At 43.4% G+C, this 27,975-nt stretch overlaps 1 protein-coding gene across 2 annotated transcripts; it reads right to left on the bottom strand.

Moving 5' to 3' along the window:
- Positions 1-675: 675 nt before the first annotated feature.
- Positions 676-27,974, bottom strand: GEMIN5 (gem nuclear organelle associated protein 5). Of its 2 annotated transcripts, none has more exons than XM_028718349.2 (28): positions 27,662-27,974; positions 26,736-26,890; positions 26,385-26,566; positions 24,013-24,164; positions 23,740-23,850; positions 22,970-23,102; positions 22,534-22,696; positions 21,358-21,570; positions 20,931-21,016; positions 20,251-20,333; positions 19,321-19,457; positions 15,638-15,711; positions 15,152-15,333; positions 13,905-14,044; positions 12,796-12,967; positions 12,237-12,464; positions 11,576-11,683; positions 11,066-11,194; positions 10,531-10,626; positions 9,638-9,775; positions 9,216-9,363; positions 8,325-8,444; positions 6,232-6,442; positions 5,052-5,309; positions 3,745-3,907; positions 2,145-2,658; positions 1,777-1,873; positions 676-1,080 (listed from the first exon to the last, which is right to left on the bottom strand). In XM_028718349.2, the coding sequence occupies exons 1-28, from the start codon at positions 27,957-27,959 to the stop codon at positions 877-879; spliced, it is 4,695 nt and encodes a 1,564-aa protein (XP_028574182.2). In that variant the 5' UTR covers positions 27,960-27,974; the 3' UTR covers positions 676-876. The 2 variants fall into 2 exon arrangements, with proteins under 2 accessions (XP_028574182.2, XP_028574181.2); XM_028718348.2 differs by having other exon boundaries at positions 23,740-23,853.
- Between the last annotated feature and the right edge of the window lies 1 nt (position 27,975).

A 27,975-nucleotide genomic window follows, 5' to 3' on the forward strand; every position in this document is an offset into this window, starting at 1 on the left:
TGTGTTTTAAAAAGGTCTCCTAGATCAAAAGCTACAAAGCAAAGCTGGCAGCATGCCTTAATCCGCCAACTGATTTCTGTGAGATAAGCTAGCCCCCCCCCAGTAGTTTTAGCCAATGAGTGATATCAAGCAAGTTTTTGGGCACCAGGATCTTTGGGGGTCTTAAAAGGCTGCGGTTTTCCACCCCACCCTCAGTTAGCGGCTTCTGTCTCCTTAGATCTCCTAAGACTTGTGGCAAATATAATGTACAGTGGTACCTGAATGCCACAAACCCAGAAGTGTTCCGATTTGCATACATTTTTTGTAAGCCAAACATCCATTTCGGCATTGTTTTTCCGGGGCCAATCAGCCACGCCCTGGTTTGTGAATGTTTTAGAAGTCGAAGAGACTTCCATAACGGATTGAGTTCGAGAACCAAGGTACCATTGTACTTACAGAAAATGGTATACTGAGGGGAGGTCAACAATATCTTGCCTTACCTTTTACTCAAGATGAATTGATATGCATACTACAATTAGCACCATCCATGCATTTCCCCCCCTTTATTCCCCACCCTACTTTTGGTGTAAGATACCTTCACAAGGTTGCAATGATGAGTGGTCAGCTGTGCTTTGTATCATCCTAATCTTTGCAAATCTTTGCAAAATTTGCTTATAAAAGCAGTGATGAAAAAAGTTCATTTTTAGAACATATACTATTCTTTATTGGTCAATTGTGCACAGAAAGTTCATAGAAACTATGTACATTAGAGAATGTACATTAGAGAATACTTCCACAGAGTATTGCCTCACAATAGAAAATAAGTTGACAGCACTAAAAAAAATGGATACTTCTGGTAGGTTGGGTTTTCTTTCTGCACATTATTTCAGAAAGCTCTCACGGACCGGCATGACTATGTAGAAGTATCTTGTTCATCCATTCTAGAATGAGACATATTTCGTCCTTACAAATGTGAGTTCCTTTGTATTTTCTAAGTAGTTCTAATGACTTCTCCTGTAATTCTGGAACTACTTCATGGTGCTGGACACTCATGTGAAGCACAACAAGACAGCACTCAAGTACGTCGGGGAAGGGAGAAACCTGGGGAAAAATAAATAAATGTATTTTTACACACTAGAAACTCCTATGTATAACTCCAAGCTGAGGTGATATATCTTACCACATTTCCCAGCCGCATTATACGATCAATATAACAACATTGCCAGATTTAGTGCTATTCCAAAGAGCACAATATTTTAAAGCTGCACTGTGCTGCTGCAGTAAGCAGCTTTTCAGCTGCATGGGTATCTTCAGTGATGACTGCTGCATATTTCAGGTGAACATAACTCGCTTGCTCATAGGTTATCACACATGTATATTCTGGGGTCACATATTTGAGAATTCATTCACTTTTCCAACTTGAAGCTGTACATGTCAGCTGTTTTGCCAACCAGTCATTGACATCATTGAAAGGGTAGCTTGAAACGAGTGCTATGCAGCTTTTTAAACCACACTGATCTTGTAAAAAACAGGATTTGGCCTCCAGCTGTTGCTGGACTACAACTCCTATTCTCCCTGGCGAAATTGAATCTTAACATCTGTAGGGCCACAGGTTAGCCACCTACTGCTACAACAAAACAAGCATCTTCAAACATGTCTTCAAGGAGACCCAAATCTCTTGATTTCCTTCTGTCAAGTTATAACAATAATAGTTTATTATTTATACCCCGCCCATCTGGCTGGGTTTCCTACAAGCTTGTGCTGTTAAGTAAAGCAGGGAAACAAGGTCAGACTTACCTTTATACTATCTGGGAACTCTGCCAGTTTCTGATTTGCTTCTGTTAGCTGTTTTGTCAAATCTAGCAGAGAAACTGGTTCATTCACTTGTTCCTTACTGTAAAGAAGTTTTAAGAGGTCACATTTTCAAAAATACAAAAAAGTTAAATATTCCCAACCTACCACTCGCTTTAACTTAGAAATTAAAGTGTGATTGCAAGGCTTGATAACTTTGTGTCATTAAACATTATGAAACTGACATCCGTATAATAAATACCACTATAGAAGCAATGCAGCAACTTGTCTGAAGCAAAAAAACTTGTCTGAAGCAAAAAAAAACCCACAGCCAGCTTTGAGCACTACCATCATCACTAAAATGCACCACTTACTTCTGACTCTGGCTTGCTGGGGATTCAGCTAAATCCTGGCTGTTGGTGGCACTTTGGTGGAGGTTGTTTTTCTGATGTTGGTTGATCATGTCTGCCAAAGTCTGCTGAATTCTAGAGATCTCTCTCTTTGTACTTTGGATTGCAGCATATTCTTCTGAAAGGAGCACTCTACAGCCCCTCAGTTTTGCTTGTCTTTGCACTAAAAGGCTTGAGCTGGCTACTGAATCAGTTTCTGAGTGTGTGCAATTGTTATGCCCTCTTGAAAGCAGATCTTCAACTTCAGTTTCTTCAGGCAACGAGACTCTTTCGATGTTACTCTGGCTAGGAGTGGGCAGCTCAAAAGTGCAAGCCTCAGAGGTCAGCCCTGGTTGTTCCATGACATGAAAATCCACAGGTTCCGGGTTCCACCAGAGATCGTATAGTTGCCCATAAGCTACAAATGCCTCCAGGCTTTTGCAGGCTGCCATGCTTTGCAAGTCTGTGCTGTCCAGCTTCTCTCTTAGATGAGCGCAACCTGTCAAAACATAATATATGCACAGTTGGAAAGGAACATGGGTTCACTTACCATACCTTCTAGGCTGGCACAGTGAGGAAGGCAGCCATGTGATGGGCTGCTTGCCCTGGTTCACTCAGGAGGGACTACATGACTGGTGATTAAATGTAGCACTTCCTCCTCCTAGATACCCTCCCAGTTTTTCATCTGTGACAAAGCTCCAACTTAATAGTATCCAAAAGAAGTAGAACACAGAAGACATCCCCGTCACTAAGCAGAGGCCAGTTCCCTTTGGACTGGTGGAAATGAAATACAAGAAGTGTCATTGGAAGTGGCCTTGTAGGTGCCTCACTATGCCAGCCTAATCAGGGTCAGATACAGAGTGGAATGTTAGTTATTTTTTAAAACAATGCCTTGGTTTACACAACAGAACTTCTCTAGAACACTGCGCTGATTATCCATAATCTGCATACTGTACAGAACAAGGACGACGTAAGCAGTCCTCTCCTTTTCAACAGTTCAGTACAACTGCTTTGTTAATCTATTATATTTAATTCCCTGCTAAGCTTACGGATTGTGGTGTAAGAGGGCAAAAAGTCACGGATTGTATCCAACTAAATAATGTGAGCATGATGAAAATTTCCTTCCCTCTCCTCCTTCATGTGCCCTCACAGGGGAAGTTCCGATGCCCCAACAGTAGATGTTCTGTGTATGCAATGATTGAGATGGATACAAACTCATGGTCCTAGCTTCTGATGCAACACAGCTATCCCTTTCCTGGTTTGCTTATCAATGTGCATCAAAGCTGGACGAATATGGTTGCGTGCAGAGTACGGTTTCTTAACCCAAGAACCTTTGCTTCCCATTACATGCAAATGTAGCCTCTGCTCAATATTGCTTAAGTGACAAATTGAACTATGCCCTTTTAATGAATAAAAGGAAGACAAAGGTGCCAATGACGGGATCCAAGAAAGCAAAATTCTTATAGGAAAGTTACCAGAATACCATCCTTGGATAGGAACTTTGTAAGTTGGGAGGCTTGAACCCTTGATCTGTTCCAATGGATTTATATAAAAACTGACCTAAATGTGGGATGAGTTTTTATACCTGTAGGGAGGAGGAGGTTGCAGATTTCTTGCATAAGTCTGAAGTTTCCAGCATCGTAGCTACGGGTCACAGCTCCAAGAGTGGCTTTCACTGTCTCCTCCCAGGAAGCAGTCTGATGGCTCAGAATTGCCAGTGTGAGATCGTGGGAAATATGGAACAAAACCTAGAGAGAGAGGGGGGTGGGGTGGGAGGGACAAAAGGTTTCTGAAGATCCGACATGGGGAACCTCTGGCCTATGGGCCAAATCAGGCCCACCAGAGGTCTTAATCTGGTTTCCGCAAGTTGGTTCCTCCCCCTGAGTGATAGCCATCTGCCCCAGACCCAGTGTCATGTGATGTCATGTGTGAAACAGGCTCCAAAAGAACAACAAAGAGCCTTAAAATATGCCCCCAGTTGCTCCTTAGCAAGTGAAGTTTGCATTTGGTGGCAACCTGGGAGCTCCAGAGTGTGGACTTTGACACTTTGGTTGACCGTGAGTCAGTCAATGTGGACCAAAAAAAGGTGGCCACCCCTGCTGTAGAAAGTGGCTTGATGCTTTTAGCTGTGGTGATCACAGGGGCTGTTTTTAAAAGCACCGTTTTTACCAAAAAAAAAAATAGGGTTTTGAAGCAGGAAATGAAGCTCTATCTGTCTAGCTGTCTCTCTACCCCATGAACTTCTATCACGTAAGCCTGTCCACAGTAGACAGTATGTGAAGGCTTGCACCATTAATTTAAGGGGCTGGCAACCAAAGAACCAGCCTGGTATTCAGTAACATCCATGCCTGCCTACTCAGAAGCAAGTCCCACTTAATTCAACAGGATGCTGAATGCCCAGTGGGACATCTAGTCCTTGGGAGATGAGAGTCTCTTCACTCGGCTCACTCCTTCAAGACGCCCCTGCCTAGCAAACAACGCCAAATGATGGAAAACACGCTAGTCAAGAAAACTGATGCAAGCTCTCTCTCAAAGCACACAATGCATACAGCATGAAGCATAAAGTCGCCCTACCAGTACTTTTCCTAAATACAGAAGGAACAAAATAATAATAATAATAATAATAATAATAATAATAATAATAATAATAATAATAAATCTTTATTGTCATTGCCCCCTCTCGGGGACAACGAAATTACTTGGCTGCTCCATCCACCCAGGTAGGATTGATTGAAATGGGGATTTACAGCACTAACTTCTTGACCCATTTTGCAAAGCATGGATAAGAGCTATGATTAATCCTGCACTGTACTCATGCCAGTGAGATCACCTTTCCTCACCCTTCTCTCCAATTCAGAGAGACCATACAGGCAGAGCCCACACACAAATTACCTGCCTGGGATGACTATGGCTAGTAGCGGGAGGATACTCAATAGTTCTCAGCTGTTCAAGCAGGTTCTTGGACTGCTCAGCAGTATCGACACCAAATATGCTCTGCCACACATCGGCCACCATTTCTGTGAAAGAGCAGTCTTGCTTCACTGTCCAGCTGTGGTAGCAAGGTAGGGATGGGCTTCGGTTTTCTACCAGATTCTTTTCAGTAAGGCACTTTTGGAGCAATTCATTGACGCAGAACACCAGCCTTTGTCCCTATAGATTAAAACCATAGTCAGGAGGCACAAGAGACCCAGGGACCGATTCATTTAAACAGAAAAGGAAAAGCAATCCAGAACGTTTCTTGTAAAACTTGATGCAATGTATTCAATGGGGTTATATGGCTGAAAGGTACATGTCACATCACAAATACAAATGTCTCTTGGGAGAGTTAGGAATATTTTATCGGAAACTTAAATAATGAAGGTATTTCCTGCTCTATTAGCAGAATTTTCCTATGGCAGGAACTGAAATTCTGATTTTACAACAATAAGGAAAAAATAAGACCACTGTATTGAATGAAGAGTACTCCTTAGTAAGTATGTATCTGGATTGTAGCTTAAGGATTTCTGTTTGGCTCTAGTTGTATATATACACGTACAACAACTAAGCAGGAGAACTGCATGAAGTATAAGTGTCTAAACTAAAAAACACTTCAGAAGCAAGTGCTAATAGTTGTGAAAACAGCGTTTCTACTTGAAACAAGAAGTAGATTACCATGTTGAATGGTTGAATGTATTGTATAACTTGTTGTCACATTTGAGATACTTCATCTCATAAGTTGTGTTATTGATAACTTTTCCATGAAAAAGCAGGCTTTAACTCTATTTGTAGTCATGGATTCTGTTTTCAAGCAATTAAGATGGTAGACTTTAATAAGTTCTTTGAATTACAAAGAGATATACTGTTTAAACCAATTATTTTAAATGACACAATATACATTAAAAAGAGCACTTTTAAAATTCAGATTTTTTGAAAAAGAAATCACTTTTTCACATTTACCCTGAGTAGGAATGATCACTTGGGCTTGCAAAGCTAACCAGTATCTCCCTCTGAACAAATATGCACAGGACTGAACAGGTGATACAACTCCAGAGTCATCCATGGTGCAACAGTAAAAGGAGTAACACACACTGACCAACAAACTCTCATGCTGCTGGAGGACATCTTGTGCCCCAACCCAATTCTTGGAAGACATAAGTTCTTGGGCGCATTTGAAGGAGAACATCGTTGACAGATCTTTCTCTCCAGCTATCAGAGCCAGCTCAGCAGCAGCTTTAAGGGAGGTGGTATCGGCCTTTTTAGCCAGCACTTTGGCTGCATCATAGGGAGAGGCAGCTCCCAGGTAACTGAAAGGGAACCATCAACAAAAGAAACTCTTATTTCACCAGCAGACACTTTGTTTCAAGGCAACTTAACCACCCAAGTCAAAAGTTAAGTCTAATCTAGTGCAAAGAATTGATGCTTTTGAATTATGGTGCTGGAGGAGACTCTTGAGAGTCCTATGGACTGCAAGAAGATCAAATCTATCCATTCTTAAGGAAATCAGCCCTGAGAGCTCACTGGAAGGACAGATCGTGAAGCTGAGGCTCCAGTACTTTGGCCACTTCATGAGAAGAGAAAACTCCCTGGAAAAGACCCTGATCTTGGGGAAAGATTGAGGGCAAAAGGAGAAGGGGACGACAGACGACGAGATGGATGGACAGTGTTCTCGAAGCTACCAGCATGAGTTTGATGAAACTGCGGGAGGTGGTGGAAGACAGGAGGGCCTGGCGTGCTCTGGTCCATGGGGTCACGAAGAGTCGGACATGACTAAACAACTAAACAACAAGTGCAAGGCGCTGTGGTTCAACTGCTGACTGGAGTAGAATATCAATGCCATGTTAAAACACTGCTGAAAGAATTGGACTCACTACCAAGCTAAGTTCAACATGCTGGTTCTGGTTGCAAAGTGCTACAGCAGCTTTAGGATGCCTAAATGAATGTCTCTCCCTCTAGACACCCAACCAATCTCTGCACACTGCAGTGAACTGGACCCAGTGTGGCAGCACCCACCCTCTGCAACACCCAGCAGGTGCCCCCTCTTACTATCTTTATAGCACTTGATGAAGGCCTTCCTCTTCTAGAAAGGTTTATAAATGGAGATTCTTATCCCAGTCTACATCTGTACCAAATCTGAAATTGTTTTTATTTTTAAAACATATGGGAAGCAATTCACAAATGAAAAAAAACCCAAACATTTTCACTTTCTTGAAGTACCTGATTTTATATCAAGGTACCTGATTTTTTATATCATTTGTACTGGTTCAGGGGGTACTGGGTGACTCAAAATGAGAACACTAAGATGACTGCTTATGCTTGTCCAATTCTGATGGTCAAAATCAGATTTAAGATACATATGTGAATCAAGCTGGTTGAACAAACAAACAATGTCCAGCACCACCACTGCGACATCCTGCTAAGACCCAGGTTCGTTTATGGCATGAAAGGGGCGAATCTTTATCTCCCTTGACCTTGATGGGCCAACTATTGACAGGTGAGCAGGACTACACACCTATCAAAAGTTGGCCCACCCAGGGTGGGGGGAGATACTCCTCCAGCCCATCACTGATACATGGGGAATTCATTCTTGTTTTATGCAGCATTTCCTGGTGGGAACTGGCTGGCATGACCCAACTGAGCAGGACTGATGTCCCTGAACAAAAGAAGCAATCAGAATAGAGGTATGTATTTTAGTGCTCTTTGCTGAAACTTTGAGGCAATCCACACATTCCTAGAGGGAACGGAGCAGGATTCAACTCCCCATGCATCAGATCCATCCTGCTCTCTGCAGCTGGCATTTCTACCTTGCATATGATGTCAGGTGCAGGTGACTGGAGTTTTGGAAAAATGACCTTGTGGGCCCAGTACGTCTGGCGACCTGCAGGTTCCTCACCCCTGCCTACGAAGCAGCTGAAGGGAAGCGATTCAATATTCACCATGGCCATTACTACACATCACATTGAGGATGGCAAAGATCAGGTTGAAGTGAACAGCATTGAGCTGGCTGTCACATTCCAAAATCTGTGGATCACAGTTCTACAGTACTGCACCAATTAAATGATTGTGCCCTCCATCATCTCATGTTGGAAGGAAGGCTCTCCAAAACAACCAAATTATTTAGGAGATCCTGGCTCTTAGGTTCAAAACAGCTCTGATTTAAAGTAAGAAAAATGTTGCTTGCACCAATACCATTTGGCTGCCATGGAATAATGGCCGTCCTTCTCCAGCACAGCTGCCCAGCTGGTGTACAAATCCTTCAGAACGGGATCTTCAGGACGCAACCTAGCCTTGGCAACTGCAGTGGCTTCCCTGGAGAAAATGAGAAAACCATTTAGATACACCACACTAATGTACAGGAAAAACGAGCATGCTTCCATTTCCTTCAAAAGGAAGTTGATCCTAACAATGATCATGAATTGATTCTACTTCATTCAGATGCCAAGGCATTCACTAAACCAGAAACAGTCTAACTTGAATGACTTGTAGCACTGTTGCATTATCTGTGAACTTTACAGGCTCACATACACATGCACATCAGTAGAGAAATCGCACGATTGCACAAAAGTTGGCAAGTCTTTCATGTACGTGTGAATTACTGTCACTGGAAGGATTGCATCTGTGTAGTAACAGGCATATATGACCCATCTATGACCATTCATCTGCAATGGTTCATGTACAAGCAAGTAATCACTTGATCTTTTGGGGCTTGAACACATGTGTGAATTGGGCCAGGTTCTTTACCAGGTGGGATAGAATACAGTGTCTGCTGTTATTGAAAATGAGAAAAGTAACTACATCAGCTCCTTATGCAGCTCTAATACAACCGTTTATTACATCCTTGCGCTAGACTTGATATCCATCTTTGTCCACTGCCACTTACAAGGCTGCCAGCTGTGGATTTATCTGGCAATACATTTTCCTTTGTTACATATCCATAAATGCAACTGAAGGAATGGATCTGAGTGTTAACTATTCCCAGGACTTTTAATAACTAGGATTTAATGTATTTTAGTTTTTAAGCGGCCTGGGCGTGGGGATGTTCTACATTGTAACCCATCAAAACAACAGGAGTATAGTAACCTGAAAAGGTTGTGTGATTTCAGCAGCTCCACAGCCTCATACACTTTATGAATGGAGAGGAGATGGGACGCGGCTTTAACGTACTGCTCTTGAAAAGAGAGCTGCTTTGCGAAGGCTTCTACAGTCCATGCCCAGGTCTGATAGCCAGCTGAAACAGTGACAGCAAAATTATAATACAACAATGAAGTGAACACAGACAAGAAAGGACTTCCTACAAGAACGGAAAAACATTCTTGTCTTGTAGTGTAAAGATAACGCAGGATTCTTAACTGTGGGGGAGGAAACCACTTTAGAATTATTCTGTTCTCCGGAGTCCAGCCACTAAGCCCTCAGAGTAGCCTGGTTTTGCTGTGTCTGGATTAAGCCTGCTTGGTAGCAAAGTAGCAGGTGTTTCTTTCGGGGTGAGGGATATCAAAACATACCCATTGGCGAAATGGCCACCAGCTGGTCTGTCAGCTCTCCCCTTTCTGCAGCGGACTGAAGAGCACTTTTCAGATCTCCTTTCCACAGCATGAGCTGCTGAAATAATTCCGGGTGTCCATTCTCCAAGTGGCTTTTTCCTGTGGGAAACAAAACGTGTTCCCTGGTTAGCGTCACAGAAGGAGAACGGAAAAATGCGTACAGCAAAACAACGATAAAATATTCAAGTCACCGCTGGAACACAATGTCTATACTGGCTTTCTACTATGAGGTCCTCAGTTTATTGGTGAAATTTTGAGACCATGCTGCCACCTCAGCTCCTTAAACACCCACCCTACCCACACCATCCTTATTTTCTGTAGTTGGAATGAATATTAGGCAATTTGTCATACAAGCATACAAGGGAATGCAGAGGAGCCACTTATTTCAAGGTTAAAGCTTGATGGATTCACTAGGTACTAAACAGCCACACAAATATCTAGATATCCCACCATGTTTTTCACACCCCCGCCCCCCCCCAAAAGAAGGTGGGAATGTTGGTTTAAAGCAGAGTCCCGTGCCCAGCAGAAGGATGAGGAGTACGTGCTGCATACTCTATATTGCTTTATTTATAGTTCAAAGCTGGTATATTACAGAAAGACATCTTGCCTCTGCCGGAGCAGAAAATGCATCCTCTCTCCTCGACAGCTCGGAGAGAATCACAAAGTGAAACTGCAAAGAACAGTGAAAAACAGGAAACCAGTGTACGTCACATCCAGTCTCCCTTTCCCGTGAGAAACTCCAACAGTACAGACTGTGGAATGTAAACACCTGTCTCGTGACAAGCCCTTTCGCTGCACAGTGAAGGAAAGCAGAAACCAACATCGAAAACCTGAGTTAGGATTCAAGGACTAACCTTCTGCTTCTATCATTCTGTACAGGGCAGGTCTGTCTGTGAATAGCCCCAAATGGATAGGATCCTTTGAACAAGAGGATATATCTTCATTCTGAGCTATAAGAAAGAAAACAAAATCACCTTCTGTTTCACATATACATTTATGTTCCTCATGACAGGGTAAAATATTTTGAGTAGTTTTACAGTTCTCGATTACTTATAAAGCACTATTAACGTACAAAGAACTCAGAGAAGTTTGCGGCCTAAAACCATAATTACTTTAAGAACCCGCCCCCCAAAGAATAGATTCCAGATGACCACTCAGACTGAGGCTCTCCCATACACACATTCTTCTTATGTTCAGTTTGATGTCCTTTTGTTCACAAGTAGATTTTTCTGCTTAATCTCTGGAATGGCAATTTACTGTTTCATATGTATTCTATTAAAGACACCCTGGCCTACTTTGCATATTTTCAACCCATGTTATTTAACAGCACACACATTTCAGCTGAGCACAGTCAAGTGTAGCCATCATTACTGAATTTGCTGCCCATACCTTTGGAGTGCAAGAAAGCTGCTAGTTTCATACAGTCCTGGTGCAGGTCTTCTTTTGACCTATGGTCCATAGATGTGCTGAGAGGTAGGATGGAGCGAGGCTTTTTCCTCTTCATAGAAGAATCTGATCCTGAGAAGAGTTGCCATAATATCGTTCTAGGCTACAAGTGGGAATCTCTAGCCACAGGCTTCAAGAAATTCATTTCCAAGACACACTGGACAGGATTTATGGGCACAGCATCCTGACATATTCACTGAATGGGAATAACTAACCTCAGGTTTGCCTACCATAAAGTACCATTATTTGAGAGCTAAAGTAGCCTTCCCTAACCTGGTGCTCACCAGGTATTTTGGACTCCTATAAGCCCCAAGCAGCATGGCTGACGGTCAGGTGCACTAAACCACAATTAGTAATACAAGCAAATGTATTTCCTTTTTAAAGCAAAGAAGGCTTAACATGTCCCCATCCTATGTAGCCTCCCTAGATTTCTCCTACAGGATGCATACCTACCTGGTTTAAACTGATCCTTCCTCACAAGCGGGGTCTTGTGGATCACAGGTGGTTTTGGAATATCGGTCACACAGGCAAGCGGTGAACACACTGGAGAATCCTTATGAACTACAGTGAATAACAAAACTACATTTGCATAATGTCTAGCATAAAAATGGCCAACTTTATACATGCTATGGAAACAGAAACTCAAAATAAATAAATAAATAAAAGCTGGGCAAAATAGAACTAATGTTCACATGCTTCTTATTTCCTATGAAATACTTCATGGCCTCTGGCTTTCAATGCTGGTTAAAAAACAGGTAAAGTGTAAGAGAGCTGAGAAGTGTAGGCCAACTTCCAGTTCAGTTTAGTTTACCTCAAAGATAACACAGTCTGATTTCAGAGCTACAGAAACTAAGAGCCTAGAGATCCTACTTGTGTCAGATGTCAAGAGTTCATCCTACTTTGTTTTCGGTATTCAAATTTCAAATAAAATGAATGAAGATGACAACCATTCTCATAACCACTTAAAAGTTAATCTCCGCTCTTTGAACTACTATGAAAATGATTATATCCACAGTTCCATTTGCAGACCAGAGAGGGACCTTCTGTTCTTTAAACAAGATCTGGGGAATCTTTGGACAGATGGTGTAAGAAAACGTACAAACGAAGTAGTTACCTTCCATGGAAATCCTCTCAACTGTATCCTGCTCCTGTTGCTCCTTTTCTCCCTCTTGGTCTGACAGGCCATTCTCCTCTAAGAAAGACTCTTTCGCGTTCTCACCACCATTCACCCAGTCACTTACATCCGATATTGAAGGCACCTTTCCCAACGGCTTCTTCTTTTTCTTGGCTTTTGGTTTGAGCTGAGTGTTCCTCTTTTTCTCCAATTCAATGATCTTCTTACCTACAAAATAACAGAAACGTCCTGAAAATAAGAGCTGTGTGCGTTCAAAATGCGCTTAGGAGAATAGCCACACACCCTCACTCAAGGAGGGTGCACCAGACGAATTGCACTGATGAATTGTGCTCACCATCATTCTTTGGAGCTCTGTCTGTGCTGCCAGGTGAGCTCTCATCTTCATCACACTTCATGAGGCCTCAATTCCTGCTGACTTAGGAACACTCACCAGGGCTACGTTTGAGAAACACTAAACTAAATGCAGAAGCAAATGCATCTACTTCCCCTCACCCCCTTCCTAGTCCCCCTGGTGTCAACATATCAGCCATCTACTGACCTTGGGGAGGGCGGCTGTGCTCTTGCTTTGTAGCTACCCATTTATGAACACAGAAGTCGTCTGCTCCAGTATAAATGGAGTCCGCTTCCACAGGGGACCACTGCACACAAAGCAGCCGGCCCCGGTGTCCCCTGTAGTTGTGCAAAGGCTCTTCCTTCAGAACATTCCAAACCTGTAAACATAACCTCTCATTAAGAAAAGCAGTCAAAACTTTTCCTGTTTTCAGTAAGAAGGCTAATGCAACTGGGTCACCTCAGAGGAGGCGCATCTGAGTCTCCAGACCCCTCCACTTTGGAGTACAGCAAGCAGCACTTCCAACAGAGTCTGTGCAAAGATGGCCTCCTATCCGTATAGGCATTCTCTTCACCCACATCCCATTTTTCTTAATTTGGTATTTTTTGCTCATGGCATATTTGTACAAGGTCAGTTTCCTCTCTTTGTGTGTGTACCCCCCCCCCCAAAAAAAAGTACACTTCCTGTATTCTATATTTACACATACACCAAAGTACAGTGGTACCTCGGGTTAAGTACTTAATTCATTCCGGAGGTCCGTACTTAACCTGAAACTGTTCTTAACCTGAAGCACCACTTTAGCTAATGGGGCCTCCCGCTGCCGCCGCACCGCCAGAGCACAATTTCTGTTCTCATCCTGAAGCAAAGTTCTTAACCTGAAGCACTATTTCTGGGTTAGCAGAGTCTGTAACCTGAAGCGTATGTAACCGGAAGCGTATGTAACCCGAGGTACCACTGTACACTTAGGAAGAAACTTATGTTGTTTTTTCTTATTACTTATGTTTTGCAAGAAAGACGAAATACAAGAATGCACCCGTCTATAAAAGTGCTGATTTCACCTACAAAATATCCTAAAGCAGGACCCTTTCATGGCAGCTGCCTCCATTTATTTACACAAGTGCCTCCTTAACACCTAACAAAGCAAACACATAATGCGTTCTCTGTACAAAATGTAGCAAAAGCAGCCACTATTCAAGATACAACTCTCCCTGATTAAAAAGGGAAGCAAAATAGGCATCCCTAAATCCCTTACCTATTCAATTAGCGGTGGCAGAGGGAAGAACTGTACAAAAATCACAACCCTTTCACAATCATACCTGGGCAGTGCCATCATAGCAAGCAGATACGAGCCGCCCGTCATGATGTGGGCTCCAAGACAAGCTAGTAATCTTAGCTGTGTGCCCCGCCAAAGTACGGAAAGGTTCAGTTATTGTCACAGGTCTCTCTGGAGAGTTTTCTAAAGACAAAATACATGGTGTTGGAAGCAGCCGGACAAATGTTCCTAAACGCATGTCAGAGAATAAAAATTGCTTCTAAAGGTGCCAATGTTATTTGGTCAGAGACCCTCGGCAGTGCAAGCACAAGGGAACAGTAGCCCATGTCCACACTCTAGAAATCTTCTGTCACAATGGCTAATGCCATACACACCAATGTGCTGTTAAGTAATGTGTTCCCAAGGATAGTTTTCTTGCACAGTTCTCTCAAGACAGCAACAATATTAATGCTTGAATTCCAGAAGAGTTTGACTTCAGTGGATTTAACACAATACTGGGGGGGAAATGCAACCATCACAACGTAAGGGAAGCAAAGCGTACTGTCAAAGCCAGGCATAGTCAAACTCGGCCCTCCAGATGTTTTGGGACTACAACTTGCCGCATCCCTAGCTAACAGGACCAGTGGTCAGGGATGATGGGAGTTGTAGTCTCAAAACATCTGGAGGGCCGAGTTTGCCTATGCCTGGTCAAAGCTAATGGTGACTCAATAACAATATACTCCTTGCATCCTATTTGCTCAGCAAATTTGAATCTACCAAGATTCATGGTTTCATCCGAGCAGGTATTACCAGACCAGGATCACGATTTTGGTTGGGCATAACCTAATTTCTGTCAAATCTAGGATCTCTGACTGCGCAATCAGCTCCTGAACATGCTAGTTCTGTGTTACTGTCATCATTTCAGTTCTCCGTTACCCCATTAGTTCCAGTGGCCCCCCCAAATCCAAGACAACATGCTAACATTAAGGCTAATTTTATCATATAGTTTACAGTTTTTTCAGAAATCTCCCATGAATGCCAAACTTCACTGAGAAAATAGTTTTACAGGAACACAAAAAATGAGGTTTCCAGACTTAGCTGCTGTTATCTCTTGAAACTTCCATAAAAGCAGATCTGTGCAATGACGCACATACACACAGAGCATTGCTCAAACAAACGGAGAAGGAAGAATCCTTTAGTGTTTGAAGCCACGAAGGAGCCAACATGCCCAGGAAGAGGAGAAATAGCAGCACCGCCAGTTTGCTGTCAGAGTGACTGATGGCAGGTTCTAAAAGCGTGAGCAAGAGTTACCTATGACATTCTTGATATTGTGTACATAAATGACAGCATTGTTTGAGCCAGAAGCTATCATGTAACTCAGTTCTGGCTGTGCCCCATGATCGTGATGCCAGCGAATAGCATTGATGAGCTTGTGGTGCTGCTGGATGGTGCACAAGAGTTTCAAGTCAGGAGCCCGAAGTATTTCAATAGAACTGCAATATTAAAAATAAAGGAGGGGGAGAAAGGAAGAGATGATCAATTAACAAGCTGAATAATGTGGCAAACAAAAATGTTTGCCACCTGCCTTCCCAATACAATATATGCAACTCCTTAGGCTAGCAAAAAAATAAATGAAAATTAAACAGCTTAGTATGTCCAAGTAAGCCACTTCTATTTTTGTCATGTTTAAAATTAAGTTAGATTTGGAAGGTTGTTAAGTACACCCTGTGCTGACCTTAAACCCACAATGCCTACTGCATATATAAAGTTAGCATGAACTTAAATGTTAGTACATACCCATCTTCATTACCAATAGCCAAGATGCTGCCATCTGGTTTCCAGCTGATCTCTGTGTGTGCTGGTAGTTTGTGCTAAAATAAAATAGACAAAGAAGTAGAGAGCCACCTCAATAGTCCTGACACTGTGGATAATGGTGGATAATGTAGGCACCAGGTGAACTTCCCTGAGGACAGCATTCCACAGACAGGGAGCCACTGCAGAGAAGGCCCGTTCTCATGTTGCCACCCTCCTGACCTCTCGAGGAGGAGGCACACAAAGAAGTGGCCTCAGAAGATGATCTCAGGGACCAGGTAAGTTCATATGGAAAGAGGCGGTCTGTGAGGTACTGCGGCCCTGAGCCATTTAAGGCTTAATTGGTCAAAGCCAGCACTTTGAATTGGGCCTGGAAACTAACTGGTAACCAGTGCAATCGGACCAGGATCGGCGTAATATGCTCAAACCATCTGGCTCTGGTGAGCAACCTGGTGCTGAATTCTGCACTAGCTGAAGTTTCCAAACTGTCTTCAGAGGCAGCCCTACGTATAACACATTGCAGTAATCTAACCTTGAAGTTACCAGAGCATAGACAACAGTAGTTAGGCTATCCCTGTCCTAACAGCTGGGCCACCAACCAAAGCTGATGGAAGGCACTAAGACCACCTGAGCCTTAAGCGACAGCAAAGAATCCAGGAGGACCCCCAAACTACAAACCTGCTCCTTCAGAGGAAGTGTAACCCCAACAAGAGCAGGTGATCTCCCACCTATCTGGTCTAGAGAACCACCCACTAACAGTGCCTCAGCTTTATCTGGATTGAGTGTCAGTTTGTTGGGTCTCATCCAATCCATTACTGGGACAAGACACTAGGTCCAGCACTTCCACTGCCTCACCTGCAGATGTAAAGGAGAAATAGAGCCAAGTGTCATCAGCATACTGCTGACAACGTACTCTAAACCTTCAGATAACCCCACCCAGCAGTTTCATGTAGATGTTAAACAATGTAGGGGATAGGATTGAGCCCTGCAGAACCCCACATTGGAGGTTCCATGGGGCTGAAAAGCGTTCCCCAAGCAACACCCGCTGGGAATGACCATCCAAGTAGGAATGGAACCACCACAAAGCAGTGCCACCCACTCCTAGTTTGGACAGTTGCTCCAGAAGGATACCATGGGTCGATGGTATCAAAAGCTGCTAAGAGGTTGAGGAGAACAGGGACATGATTCCCTCATTTCTCTCTCTCTCGACAGAGGTCATTATACAGGGCGACCAAAGCAGTTTCTGTACCAAAATCAGGCCTAAACCCCAACTGAAATGGATCCAGAAAAATCAGTTTCTTCCAAAATTGCCTGGGTTAAGAGAGGGGAATCCATAAAATTCCTGCACAAATTTTCACAAGTGAACAATTTCAGTCAGCCAACATGGCCTGCCACAAGATACACCAGCGCAGAAAAGCCATTTGTGGCCATATAACTACTGCCTTCCTACAATCTCCTGAAACCATTTGATTATGTTTTTCCATTTGTAGTTGGATTTAACTGATCTGGACTGTTCTTCCCATAAGGGAACTAGAACCACAAACAACCCCTCTGAGCAGTTAAGGAGTTCCAAGCCATACATCTTGCTGCATACGTGTGGAACCTATAAAGCAACTGCAACTTCTCCCTGAATGTAGAATGCTATGACAAAAGTAAACAGGAAAATTCAGGAGACATGCCATTGTCTCACAAGCCAAAAGGGGGGGGGGGATTCAAAACCTCTCTGTTCTACCCCTGTTCTGTGGCCTCTCATCTCCTTGCCTTACTTCCTTAATTCGGCAGAATGGCGTTAAGGACATTTGCTCACGCCAAGAAGGAGGCGCACACTATAGCTTTGAAACTAAATAATGAGTGTTTATAGACTATGAAAAGCTTCAGGCCAGCACCAGCCAACACATGGCTGGCCCAGAAGCCAAAGTCATGTCAATTGTTCATCCAGGCTTTCCTGTGCAAATAGGTTACAGAAGAGTACGAACAATGGATGGCAGCCTCACCACAAGAGACGATGCAATGCCCCAACATGCAGAAAGAGAGCCCCAACAAGGGACAGATGTGCTGAGGTTTGGGGAGGTCTTTAAAACATCTGCTCAAGTTCGTAATTGAAGGTTTGGAATCTCAAGTGTGCTAAATCTACAACAGATTTGCAATTGTGGGATGGATGGAAATCAAGAGTAGCAGCCTGCAGCTTAAGAACTGGAAGTGTGAAATTCAGCCCCTTCGCCAGCAGCCTCTTACTTTGCTCTTGCAGTAATCCTCTCAGGGTTACTAAGTCATAGCGCTGTAGTGACAGCTGATGGCATTCTCCTCTCATTCATTCATTTGTCTATTTGTACGTAGCTGTCTTCCACAAGATTGTGCCCCAAATGGTCCACAATGTATCAAATAAATGGCAAAAACATTTTTTTAATATATAGTGAAAAACAACACCTCAAAGTTTTGTTTATCAGTCATAAATCTTATTTGTATGCTGGTTTTCCACACACACAAAAGCCATGCTCAAAGTGGCTTACAACAAAACAACTGATCCATGCAATGCTATATAAAATACAAATAAACTAATAATAAATTTAATAGCTGAAAGCTGGAAAGGAAAGAGAATAATAACACAAAAAGAGCCTGCTTGATCTAGTCCAGCATCTTCTTCTCACAGTGGCCAACCAGATGCCTATGGGAAGCCTGCAAACAGGACCTGAGCTTAACAGAGCTCTCCTCTCCAGCAGTTTCCCAGCTACTGGTATTCAGAGACATCCTGCCTCAGAGACATACATAGTCATCAAGGGCAGCAGCCATCAATAGCCATGAATTTGTTTAATCCTCTTTTAAAGTCATCCAAGTTCATGGTCATCACTAGCTCTTGTGGGAATAAATTCCATAGTTTAAAATTTAGAATAAAGCCTGACCCCCCCCCCCAAAAAAAAGGAGTACAGAAGACCAAAAAGATGTCTTCCAGAAAGTGTCCCTACAATTAACCTACACAGCTTTCACTTCAATTGTGGCTGCCTTCCTCCCAGCACCACATCTTTGATTTCATTCTTCATTGCTCAACAAGGAAGGAAAAGATGGTTCTCTTTCCTCAAAGCCCCATACACACTCATGGCGATGACACTGTGTGCACACTCTTTCCTCCATCTCCCATTCCAGATCTGGAATCTTGGGCCTAGCAATCCTTTGATCTTTTTACTCCCTTTCCTTCCCACTGCCTTCCTCCTAGTAGTACACAATTCCTATTCCCCCTCATGCCTACGCTATTTCCCTGCTGTTCTAATTGAATCATGGTTTCACTTTTCTTCAGTTCCACGTTTCAAACCCCAATCCTTTTCTTAGGTCTTTGCTTTTCAGATCACTTTGTTCCACCTCCTGAACTTGAGCATACTAGGTCTTCGGAGGCCCTGCCATTCCCTTGTCCTTCCTTCAGCCTCTTTGCCTCTGGACTCCCTCAGCTTCCCAAACCCCTGGAGGCTCTTCCTGGCCCACAGTTTTAATTCCAGCTGAACTGACAACTGTTTTCCTTCAGAAACTGTACTGCAAATTGTTCGGTTCCCTGAGCAGCAGCACACCTAACTCAGCCCATCAGTATCAAAGGCTGCACTGCCACGAGCACAACACAGAACAGATGGAGAAGACTTTAACAGGTGAATTTCACCTATGGCCAGTAAATTCTTACTCACTTTGACTGAATTAGTTTCTCTGATTAGTTTGTTGATGTCATGGGCTTCATCACCAAGTTTCCAAGGATTGTGCTGAAAGACAATCCCCTCTCCTGCACAGCTATACAAAGTTGCTGAAGGTCTGTCACCATCCCCTCCTGCAAGAGAGAAACAAAGAAATTAAACCGGTTAGTCTTTTTAAAAGCAGACACCTTGAATACAACTGGCAGAAAGAAGCATGCCAACCAGCTTAGCAAAACATATCGGATGGGATTCAACTAACTAAATCCTGCTAGCAAAACCCCATGCAATGATTTACATTAATGCAACAGGGCTCTTCTCCCCATGACAACAAAATCACTGAAGAATTAAGCCAGATGCACTACTGCCCCACCCGATACTTAACAGGCAATGGCAATTTCTTTGACTCACGATTCACACTGTGTGGCAACATTTTTAGAGGGGGCACAATGAATAGAAATTTCTTAAACGTCAATTGTTTTTCTTTGTACACAGTAATGTTGGAAAATGCAGGGACAGGCGTACAGTACATAGAATGTATCAAAAGTCATAGAACAAGGGACTCAAGGGTCATCTAGTCCAACCCCGCCATGCAGGAATCTCAGCTAAAGCATCCACGACAGATGGCCATCCAACCTTTGCTTAAAAACCTCCAAGGAAGGAGAGTCCACCGCCTCTCGTGGGAGTCTGTTCCACTGTCTAACAGTTCTTCCTGTCAAAAAGTCTCTCCCCCCCCCCCAAATGCTTAGTCGTAATCTCCTTTCTTGTAACTTGAATCCATTGCCTCAAGTCCTACCCTCCAGAGCAGGAGGAAACAAGTATTGTACTATGCTTTGGTTCTTAACACTGGAGACTATAGACACCCCACTGTCTGCTAGTTAGCTTCTTAAAGGCTATTTCAGCGATCCTAGATGGATTCCCCAGACTCACCAAAGGACAACGGAAGGACGGGAGGTCCCCAGGCTAACGTGTACACCGTTTTCTTGTGGAAGGTGCTGGAGATCTGTGGGGGCCTAAAGGAAAATTTGGGTGTCATATTTTACACCTTTGTGGTGTAAAATGCAAAGCAATATTGAAAAAGATTGCAAACAGAAATAAAAGTGTGAAAATGGCTAAGCAAGTTAGGAAGCAAAAGTTAGAACTTTTCAAGATACTTTTGTATTCTTCCACGGCAAATTTTAGGAGACTGTTGGTGCTCTGTTTTGCTTATGCAATTTTTTATGCCAAGTCTCAATTCAGAGAATAGTAAATCACTGTGAGCTTTCCAATGTCAGTTTTGCTCAGATTTTAACCTTATGACTTTAAATGAAGTAAATCAGCTTAACAAAAAAGGTTTACATTTTATATTCAAAACAAATTCAAAGCTTTATTCAGAAAATTATGTTTACTGGAATATCTGTAAATATTTTCGGCATGACATTTCAGGAGTACACAGTTCCTTTTATTGCCTTAGAATGTGAATTTTGTAGATTTCTATCATATCCAACTTCTACAATCTCCTTAAAAAATACTCCCCCCCCCCACCTTTATAACATTTCCTCAATTTTTTTTTTAGTTTGGTTATAATCTGCCAACTCACACAGACCAACAAAAGCCAAGTCATTTCTTACTTGTTGGAGTAGGTGTCATAGATGCCGACCTTCCCATCATCTGTTCCGAAAGCTAAACAGCCTTCTTTCTTTGGGTGCCAGGCCAACTGCAAACAGAAAGAGCCACAAGGCTTTCAACATTTTGTGGATGTCTGGGATTCATTTATATCCATACAAGGTGCTGCTTTCCACATTCGTCAGGTTATCAAAAGGCGAAAATTTTAATTGGAAAGTCAATCATTTTAAATCAGATTTGCCATTTTAGAAAATTTATTTATTTTTGCTATTACAAATCTGCCAGGTATTGGACTCTGCTACTCTAGGTGCTTCCATATATTCCTGGTACAGCAAGCTTTAGTCGTACCCCCATTTAGGTTGCTACCAATATCAGTCTCGGAATCAGAAGAACTTTTTTAAAAAACAGAGACGCATCAAAGCACACACTTACAGCTGTGACCTTGGATTTAATGCCCTGCCAAAAGGTTTTCACATCATAGTGATTGTTGATAGACGTGGTGTTCCACACCCGAAGCATGCCGTCCCCAACTCCTACAGCAAGGCAGCCTGTATCCACGGGGGAAAAGGCCAAACAGTACACAAAACCCCCAAGAGAAGGCAACGTCCAGCAGCAATTTAAAGTTGCCAGGTCCCAACACTTCACCTAAAGAGAGAGATTGGGGAGTTAAAGGTTTAGGAGGGAAAATAACAAAACATTTCTCCAGAAGCATGCCGTTTACAAAAGGGGAGCAGTGCTGATGAGCAGATATATGCTCCAAAAATGACTAAGTGGCCCTATATGGAATTTTAAGAACCTGCAGTCCAAAATCATTTCCCTGTCTCCACAAAATACAAGAAGGGGGGGGGGGGAGGCCAGGCTGGGTCTGATCATTTCCCGGCTGAAAACTTAAAAGATTACAGGACTTTCAATCACTTTTCGCTTCTATAAAATTGACATTATCAAGGAAAATAATTCTCAGAAGAGGGAAAACAATCTCCAAAACCACAGGTAACACAAAAAACAGACAGTTGTTTGCACTGATAGCTGAGCTGTTAACAACTGAAGGCTGAAGAAGGCAAAGACCAGAGCAAATCATGGGAGGCCCAGAGACAATGATAATGAGGCAATAAAGCTGGAAAGTGAGTCAAGGTGAATTATGGGAACAGTTAACCCTCAAATGCCCTTGACAGACACCATATTAATTCATTCAGCACCCTCCCCTTCCGGAGTTATTTGCAATACGTGGATACAGTGGTACCTCGGGTTACATACGCTTGAGGTTACAGACTCCGCTAACTCGGAAGTAGTACCTCGGGTTAAGAACTTTGCTTCAGGATGAGAACAGAAATCATGCGGCGGCAGCACGGCAGCAGTGGGAGGCCCCATTAGCCAAAGTGGTGCTTCAGGTTAAAAACAGTTTCAGGTTAAGAACGGACCTCCAGAACGAATTAAGTACGTAACCAGAGTTACCATTGTAATTATTTTGGAGAGTTGTTGTGTGCTTTTACATAATCCTAGAATAGGTGCTTGCTAGGAACAGATTCATGGCTACTGACAGCAACTTAGCAGGGTAACCCTGCAAAACAATAAAACTCTGGAGTATTTTAAAAGACTTGTGGTTCTTACATCTCTGTCCATTGAAATGGAGAGAAGTAGCTGCCTAGCCTCTACTTGCAAGGAACACAAATTGAACGCTATCCTGGAGTGGTTTTGTCCTTCGGATGATGCTCCCAGAAGTTCCCATTTCCGCTTCCCATGTTGAGTCAAATCCCACTGCAGCAGCTCACCTCTGTGAAGAAAAGAACAGCAAGACATGCAAAAAAAAAAAAAAAAAAAAAAACACTAGACATGGTAATGGTAATATACACGAAATCCTTCCATTAAGACTGGGAAAGACTGCATCATACCAAGTTTCACACATCACATTCTATATATGACTCAGGCTGCCGAGAAAGGAGGAAGTCTCTAGAAACGGGGAGGTTACAGAATGCCAAGGAATTATTCCCAAATCCCATGCTCGCATTGAGTTTTCTATTACTGTTGCATTGCATTTAGTACTCACCCAAAGCAGCTGGATAAGATGTGTGTGGGCTGACTTGGGGGCCAATGTAGTGTTAACCAGAGGCGTTCTTTCACAGGTGTTTCAACACCTCCACCTCTTCTTTTCAAAAAAGGCAATTTCAGAGTCATTACCACTGCAGAAACAGAAGGAATGGTTACAGCATGCTTACCCACAAGTGCTGCCAAGCTCCACTGATATCAGGACAAGGGAGAGAATAGCTCGAAACAACCACCTTCCAAAATGAAAAGCTGACTCCTCACATGTATTTGAAGTGCACTTATGAATAACCAGGAACTTTATGAATGTTCTTGCCTCAGTTCTTAGAATCCAATCTAACTCCTGGCCCTTGATTATCTGGAGTACAAGGCACCAAAACTTAGGACTAGCTAGGCCAGACTTAGTAGGTTTCAATTTCTTGCACACTTAGAAGGAAGAAAACCCACAGAATGCTTATTTCTGACTGAACATGCAAAGGATTGCATTTTCGGTTTAAGAGTCTCCTTCACTTCAACCAAGGAACTGCTCTGTCTTCATGTTTCACTCAGTCTTGGATGACAACAGTGCCAGAAATTACATGGCACCAGAAGAGGTTTTGTCATACTTGCTTAGGGAAGCAAAACATTGCACGTCAGGGGTGCTAAATGCAGTTACAACATGTCAGTACTATGCTGTGAACTGTCAAAATGGTAATGCACAAAGGAAGCAAACTGAGAAACACACACAAAGCATGCCTTGCCAAAGAAAAACAAATCAAATTTTTATACACTTACCTCTGCTTCTGGTGCAGCTCCACACACGGATAGTCTGATCTTTGCTTCCTGATGCCAAGTAATAGCCTTTTGTTACAGCTGCCTCTTCCGTCACACCTCCAACAGCAGTGTCTTCTTCCAAGAGTACCATGAAATCAAGTTAAACAGTACCACTTCATTTTTGAATGAAAGATCTTCTACATAGTCTTCAGGCGCTCTTAGAGCACCCGATACATACAGGGTGATGATCACAAGAACAAACACTATCCCTTTGCCCCATGTGCAGGAACATACCTTGGAAGTCATCTTGTCGACCACATATACCTTCCTCCCCAAGCTCAGGGCACCAAGCCAGAGAGTGTATTTCATCATCATGACCTCTCAGTCGATGAACAACCTCTCCCTTTCTGCTGATGTCGATCACAACCACTATTCCATCTTTATAGCTTAAAAGAAAGGACATACGTTAGGGGAGGGATGCCTGAATTCTCAAGCTACCAATAATGCTTTACCGAGTTAAGTCAGTACAAGATGCAACCCATAAATATTTTGTGCAGTCTACTGTCCCTCCTCCACACGCACATTCCTCCTCTCCCATTAATAATAATAATAATAATAATAATAATAATAATAATAAATTTTATTTATATCCCGCCCTCCCCAGCCGAAGCCGGGCTCAGGGCGGCTAACAGCAATCAAATAATCATACAATCAAATAATCCAACATTCTGAAAATATTTCATTATAAAAATTAATTAAAATCAAGTTGATGGTAACCATTAAGCAAAATTCTGTGCAGGTTGCCAGAGGAGGGAGTCAGGCTGCGCCCTGACCAAAGGCCTGGTGGAACAACTCTGTCTTGCAGGCCCCGCAGTAAGATGTCAGGTCCCGCAGGGCCCTAGTCTCTTGTGACAGAGCGTTCCACCAGATTGGAGCTGCAGCCGAGAAGGCCCTGGCTCTAGTTGAGGCCAGCCTAACCTCTCTGAGGCCTGGGACCTTATACAAGGAAAGAAAGAGCAACATATGTCTAGAACAGGGGTGGGGAACTGGATGCAGCCAGTGGAATGAATACTTGATTTCCCCACTGTTCATGGACAAAATACTGCCAACCACCCAACATAATAATGATGCCAGGCAAATGACAGTTGTCAACATTCAAAGGAGATCACTGTAACCAGCAAGTGCCTTCAAAGGGGCTTGATGTACCCAAAGATCAGCTGATCAGCCATTACCCTTCGAAGTCCACTCAGAGGATACAGAAACTCTGTTGGTGGTGACCTGTTTAGCCTGGCAAAGGGGCATCACCACCCAATCCAAACCTCCTCCCACAGACTGGTGCAAAGACTTTGGAACCATTGGTTCCCAATAAGGGAGGATGCAAATATAAAAAATTATAGAACATGAAGAACAGCTCATGAACAGTTCATGAAGAACTACAAACACACACTGCTGCCCAATTCATGAATGTTTACAGTACTTGCAACTTAAGTCCCATTGTGATTAACTGGATTTGCTACAAAGTGAAGTGTGAATGAGGTTGCTACCTTAAGTTTCCCTGGTCTGTCAGAATGCTAAAATCAACCATTAATTTACCAAAATTTATATACCGCTTGCCTGCAGTAAAAACTCCAAGTGGTTTACAAGAAAATTACTTTGAGTTATTTGGAGCAATGCTTACTATCCTGGCCCAGAAGAGGATGCTTGCCTTATGATGGAGTGAATAAAAATCTCTAGAAGTGTTATGTGACACAAAATCTGAACAAACCCTGGCATAATACAGATGACCAACTTGCAAAGTGGCATAGTTTTCTGCCATGTTTTTGCTTTTCATCTATATTGAGGAAAATGAGGTGAGAACTGTACCACCCTGTACCACTTAGTAAACTGGCAGGATGTATTAACTCTGAAAAGTTTCATTGTAGTTTAAAGGACCCCTGACCATTAAGTCCAGTCGTGACTGACTCTGGGGTTGCGGCGCTCATCTCGCTCTATAGGCCGAGGGAGCCGGCGTTTGTCCGCAGACAGCTTCCGGATCATGTGGCCAGCATGACTAAGCTGCTTCTGGCTAACCAGAGCAGCGCATGGAAACACCGTTTACCTTCCCGCTGGAGCGGTACCTATTTATCTACTTGCACTTTGATGTGCTTTCGAACTGCTAGGTTGGCAGGAGCTGGAACCAAGGAACGGGAGCTCACCCCGTTGCGGGGATTCGAACCGCCGACCTTCTGCTAAGGATATCTAGAATGTGACATGTGAAAATTATTTTCTCTCAAATCATTTTTTCTTTCTCTACCAATGCCCCCCATGTGTTATAGGCATCTTCTAAAAGCAAAAGTCATTGCAAAAAAAGGCAACCACAGATTCATGAATTAGGGAATGCCAAGAACAGAGATGAGTCCTTAAGTTCAGGCACTGATGATCAAACTACTGTAGTTTCATCTACGTTCCCCTGGTGAAAACTGAGTGAAACATGTAATCACTCAAGTCTGTGAGAATTTCATTTATTCTGTATTCCTCTTTCTGCAGGGCCAAGTAAATAATCTAACAGCACAATTCTGTATGTCTACTAAGAAATAAGTGCCAATGAGTTGCTCCCGGATAAACTAATAAGATTTTTTAATATAGAGCTGCACAGTAAATCATGTATGCAGCCTTAGTATACTTACCCAATGGCTACCAAATTCTCGTGGTGCAGAGAACAGGTGAGACAGAATATAGTTCTGGGCTCTGGGAAGAACTGCTGGCTGTCATTTCGATTATGCCAGTAGCAAATTACTATTCCCTTCTCATCACCAGACACAACCAAGTCTTTCATTTTCGGCGACCAGTGCACTGCAGAAATTGTATTCTTGGGGACGGGGGAGAGAATTGAGAAAGAAGATTAACATGGATGCTTTTTGGAAAGCTATATTGTATACACTGTTCTGTAGAGTAGACAACAGCAGCAGTTTCCCTGGAGAATGCCGCCTGATTCTCCATTTGTCAAATGACAGTGGCACCGCAGTCAACTGCTTTACCTGATGCAACGTATGTTCAGTCATGACAGTCAATGTTTGTGTATCCCAGATTTTCACGGTTCCATCATCAGAGCTGCTGGCGCAGAAGCTGTTCTGACCAGGATAGGAACAAAACGAGAAACCCGAAACTCTTTCGGTGTGGCCGACTAGCTCCCCTGTGATGATAAAACATTATGGCTGTAAAATAAAGCAATGTTTGGTTTCAAGCATTTTTTTTGGGGGTGGGGACAAAGCTTATTATTAACACAGGCCTATTGTCTACACACTTTAACATAACTTCCAAATTATGTTTAAAGCTTCTGCACTCTCTCTTCTCTCTTAATTTTTATTTTAAAATTATTTGTGAAAAGTTACAACCTATCTCCTGCTAAGGGAGGCACAATTATGCAAATGCTCTAGTAGGGTTATTCTTAACCTTTTGGTTTCAGACTCCTAGAGAGTTCATGGACCACAACTTAGAAACCCTTGCTGTAGCAGCTATTCAATGCAGTCTTCTCATACAGTGCTTCTTACCCTTCCCCACATCGGTTTGACTAATTCTAGATTCCATTCACTGTTAATCTCATTCTCGAATTGCCCCCCCCCCGTTTAAAAATGAAATTGCCCCCCCAGTTGGGAACCACGGCTTTAGAGTTTCAGGCAGGACTTCCCCCCCAGGGGCTGAACCAGAGACCTTCCACACTTGCAAAGAAAGGCGCATGCGGTCCTAAGTGAGCTTAGGGCTGCTGCACTGTAGGGCACGCTGGAAATAAGAGAGGGATCCCAAGTACTGTATCTGGTATACTGCCTCTGGACAAGGAGGCTCTACTTCAGCCGCTCCCCCAGAATTGGAAGCCCGCCCTGAGAACTCGGGCACGGAAGGAAAAGCCCGAAGTTTGAAGGGAGCCCCGCGCAGGATGCAGGCAGCGGAGGCGCCGGCTCCGTACCGTGGAAGGAGGGCGCGGAGGGGCGGATCTCCAGGAGGCACACGCTGTTGCGAGCCGCGAAGCCGAAGAGGCGCCCGTCCTGGGAGGTGTCGCTGCAGCGGCTGCAGTACCAGTTGGGCGAGGCCGTCAGCACCCGCTCGGCTGGCCCGGGGCGCCACGCCGCCGCCATCCTGTCTCCTTCTTCCCAGGCGGCTTCCCCCTCACGTTTTCTTTTTCGCTGCTCGCAGCGGCCGTCGCCCCGCGCCGCCGCAAAGCGCCGCCCAGCTGCAGCTGCTTCCCCGCGTGTGCCGCAAAGCATTTCGCGCCGAGCTACG

Source organism: Podarcis muralis, chromosome 2 (genome assembly GCF_964188315.1).
Source record: "Podarcis muralis chromosome 2, rPodMur119.hap1.1, whole genome shotgun sequence".
Taxonomy (NCBI): Eukaryota; Metazoa; Chordata; class Lepidosauria; order Squamata; family Lacertidae; genus Podarcis; species Podarcis muralis.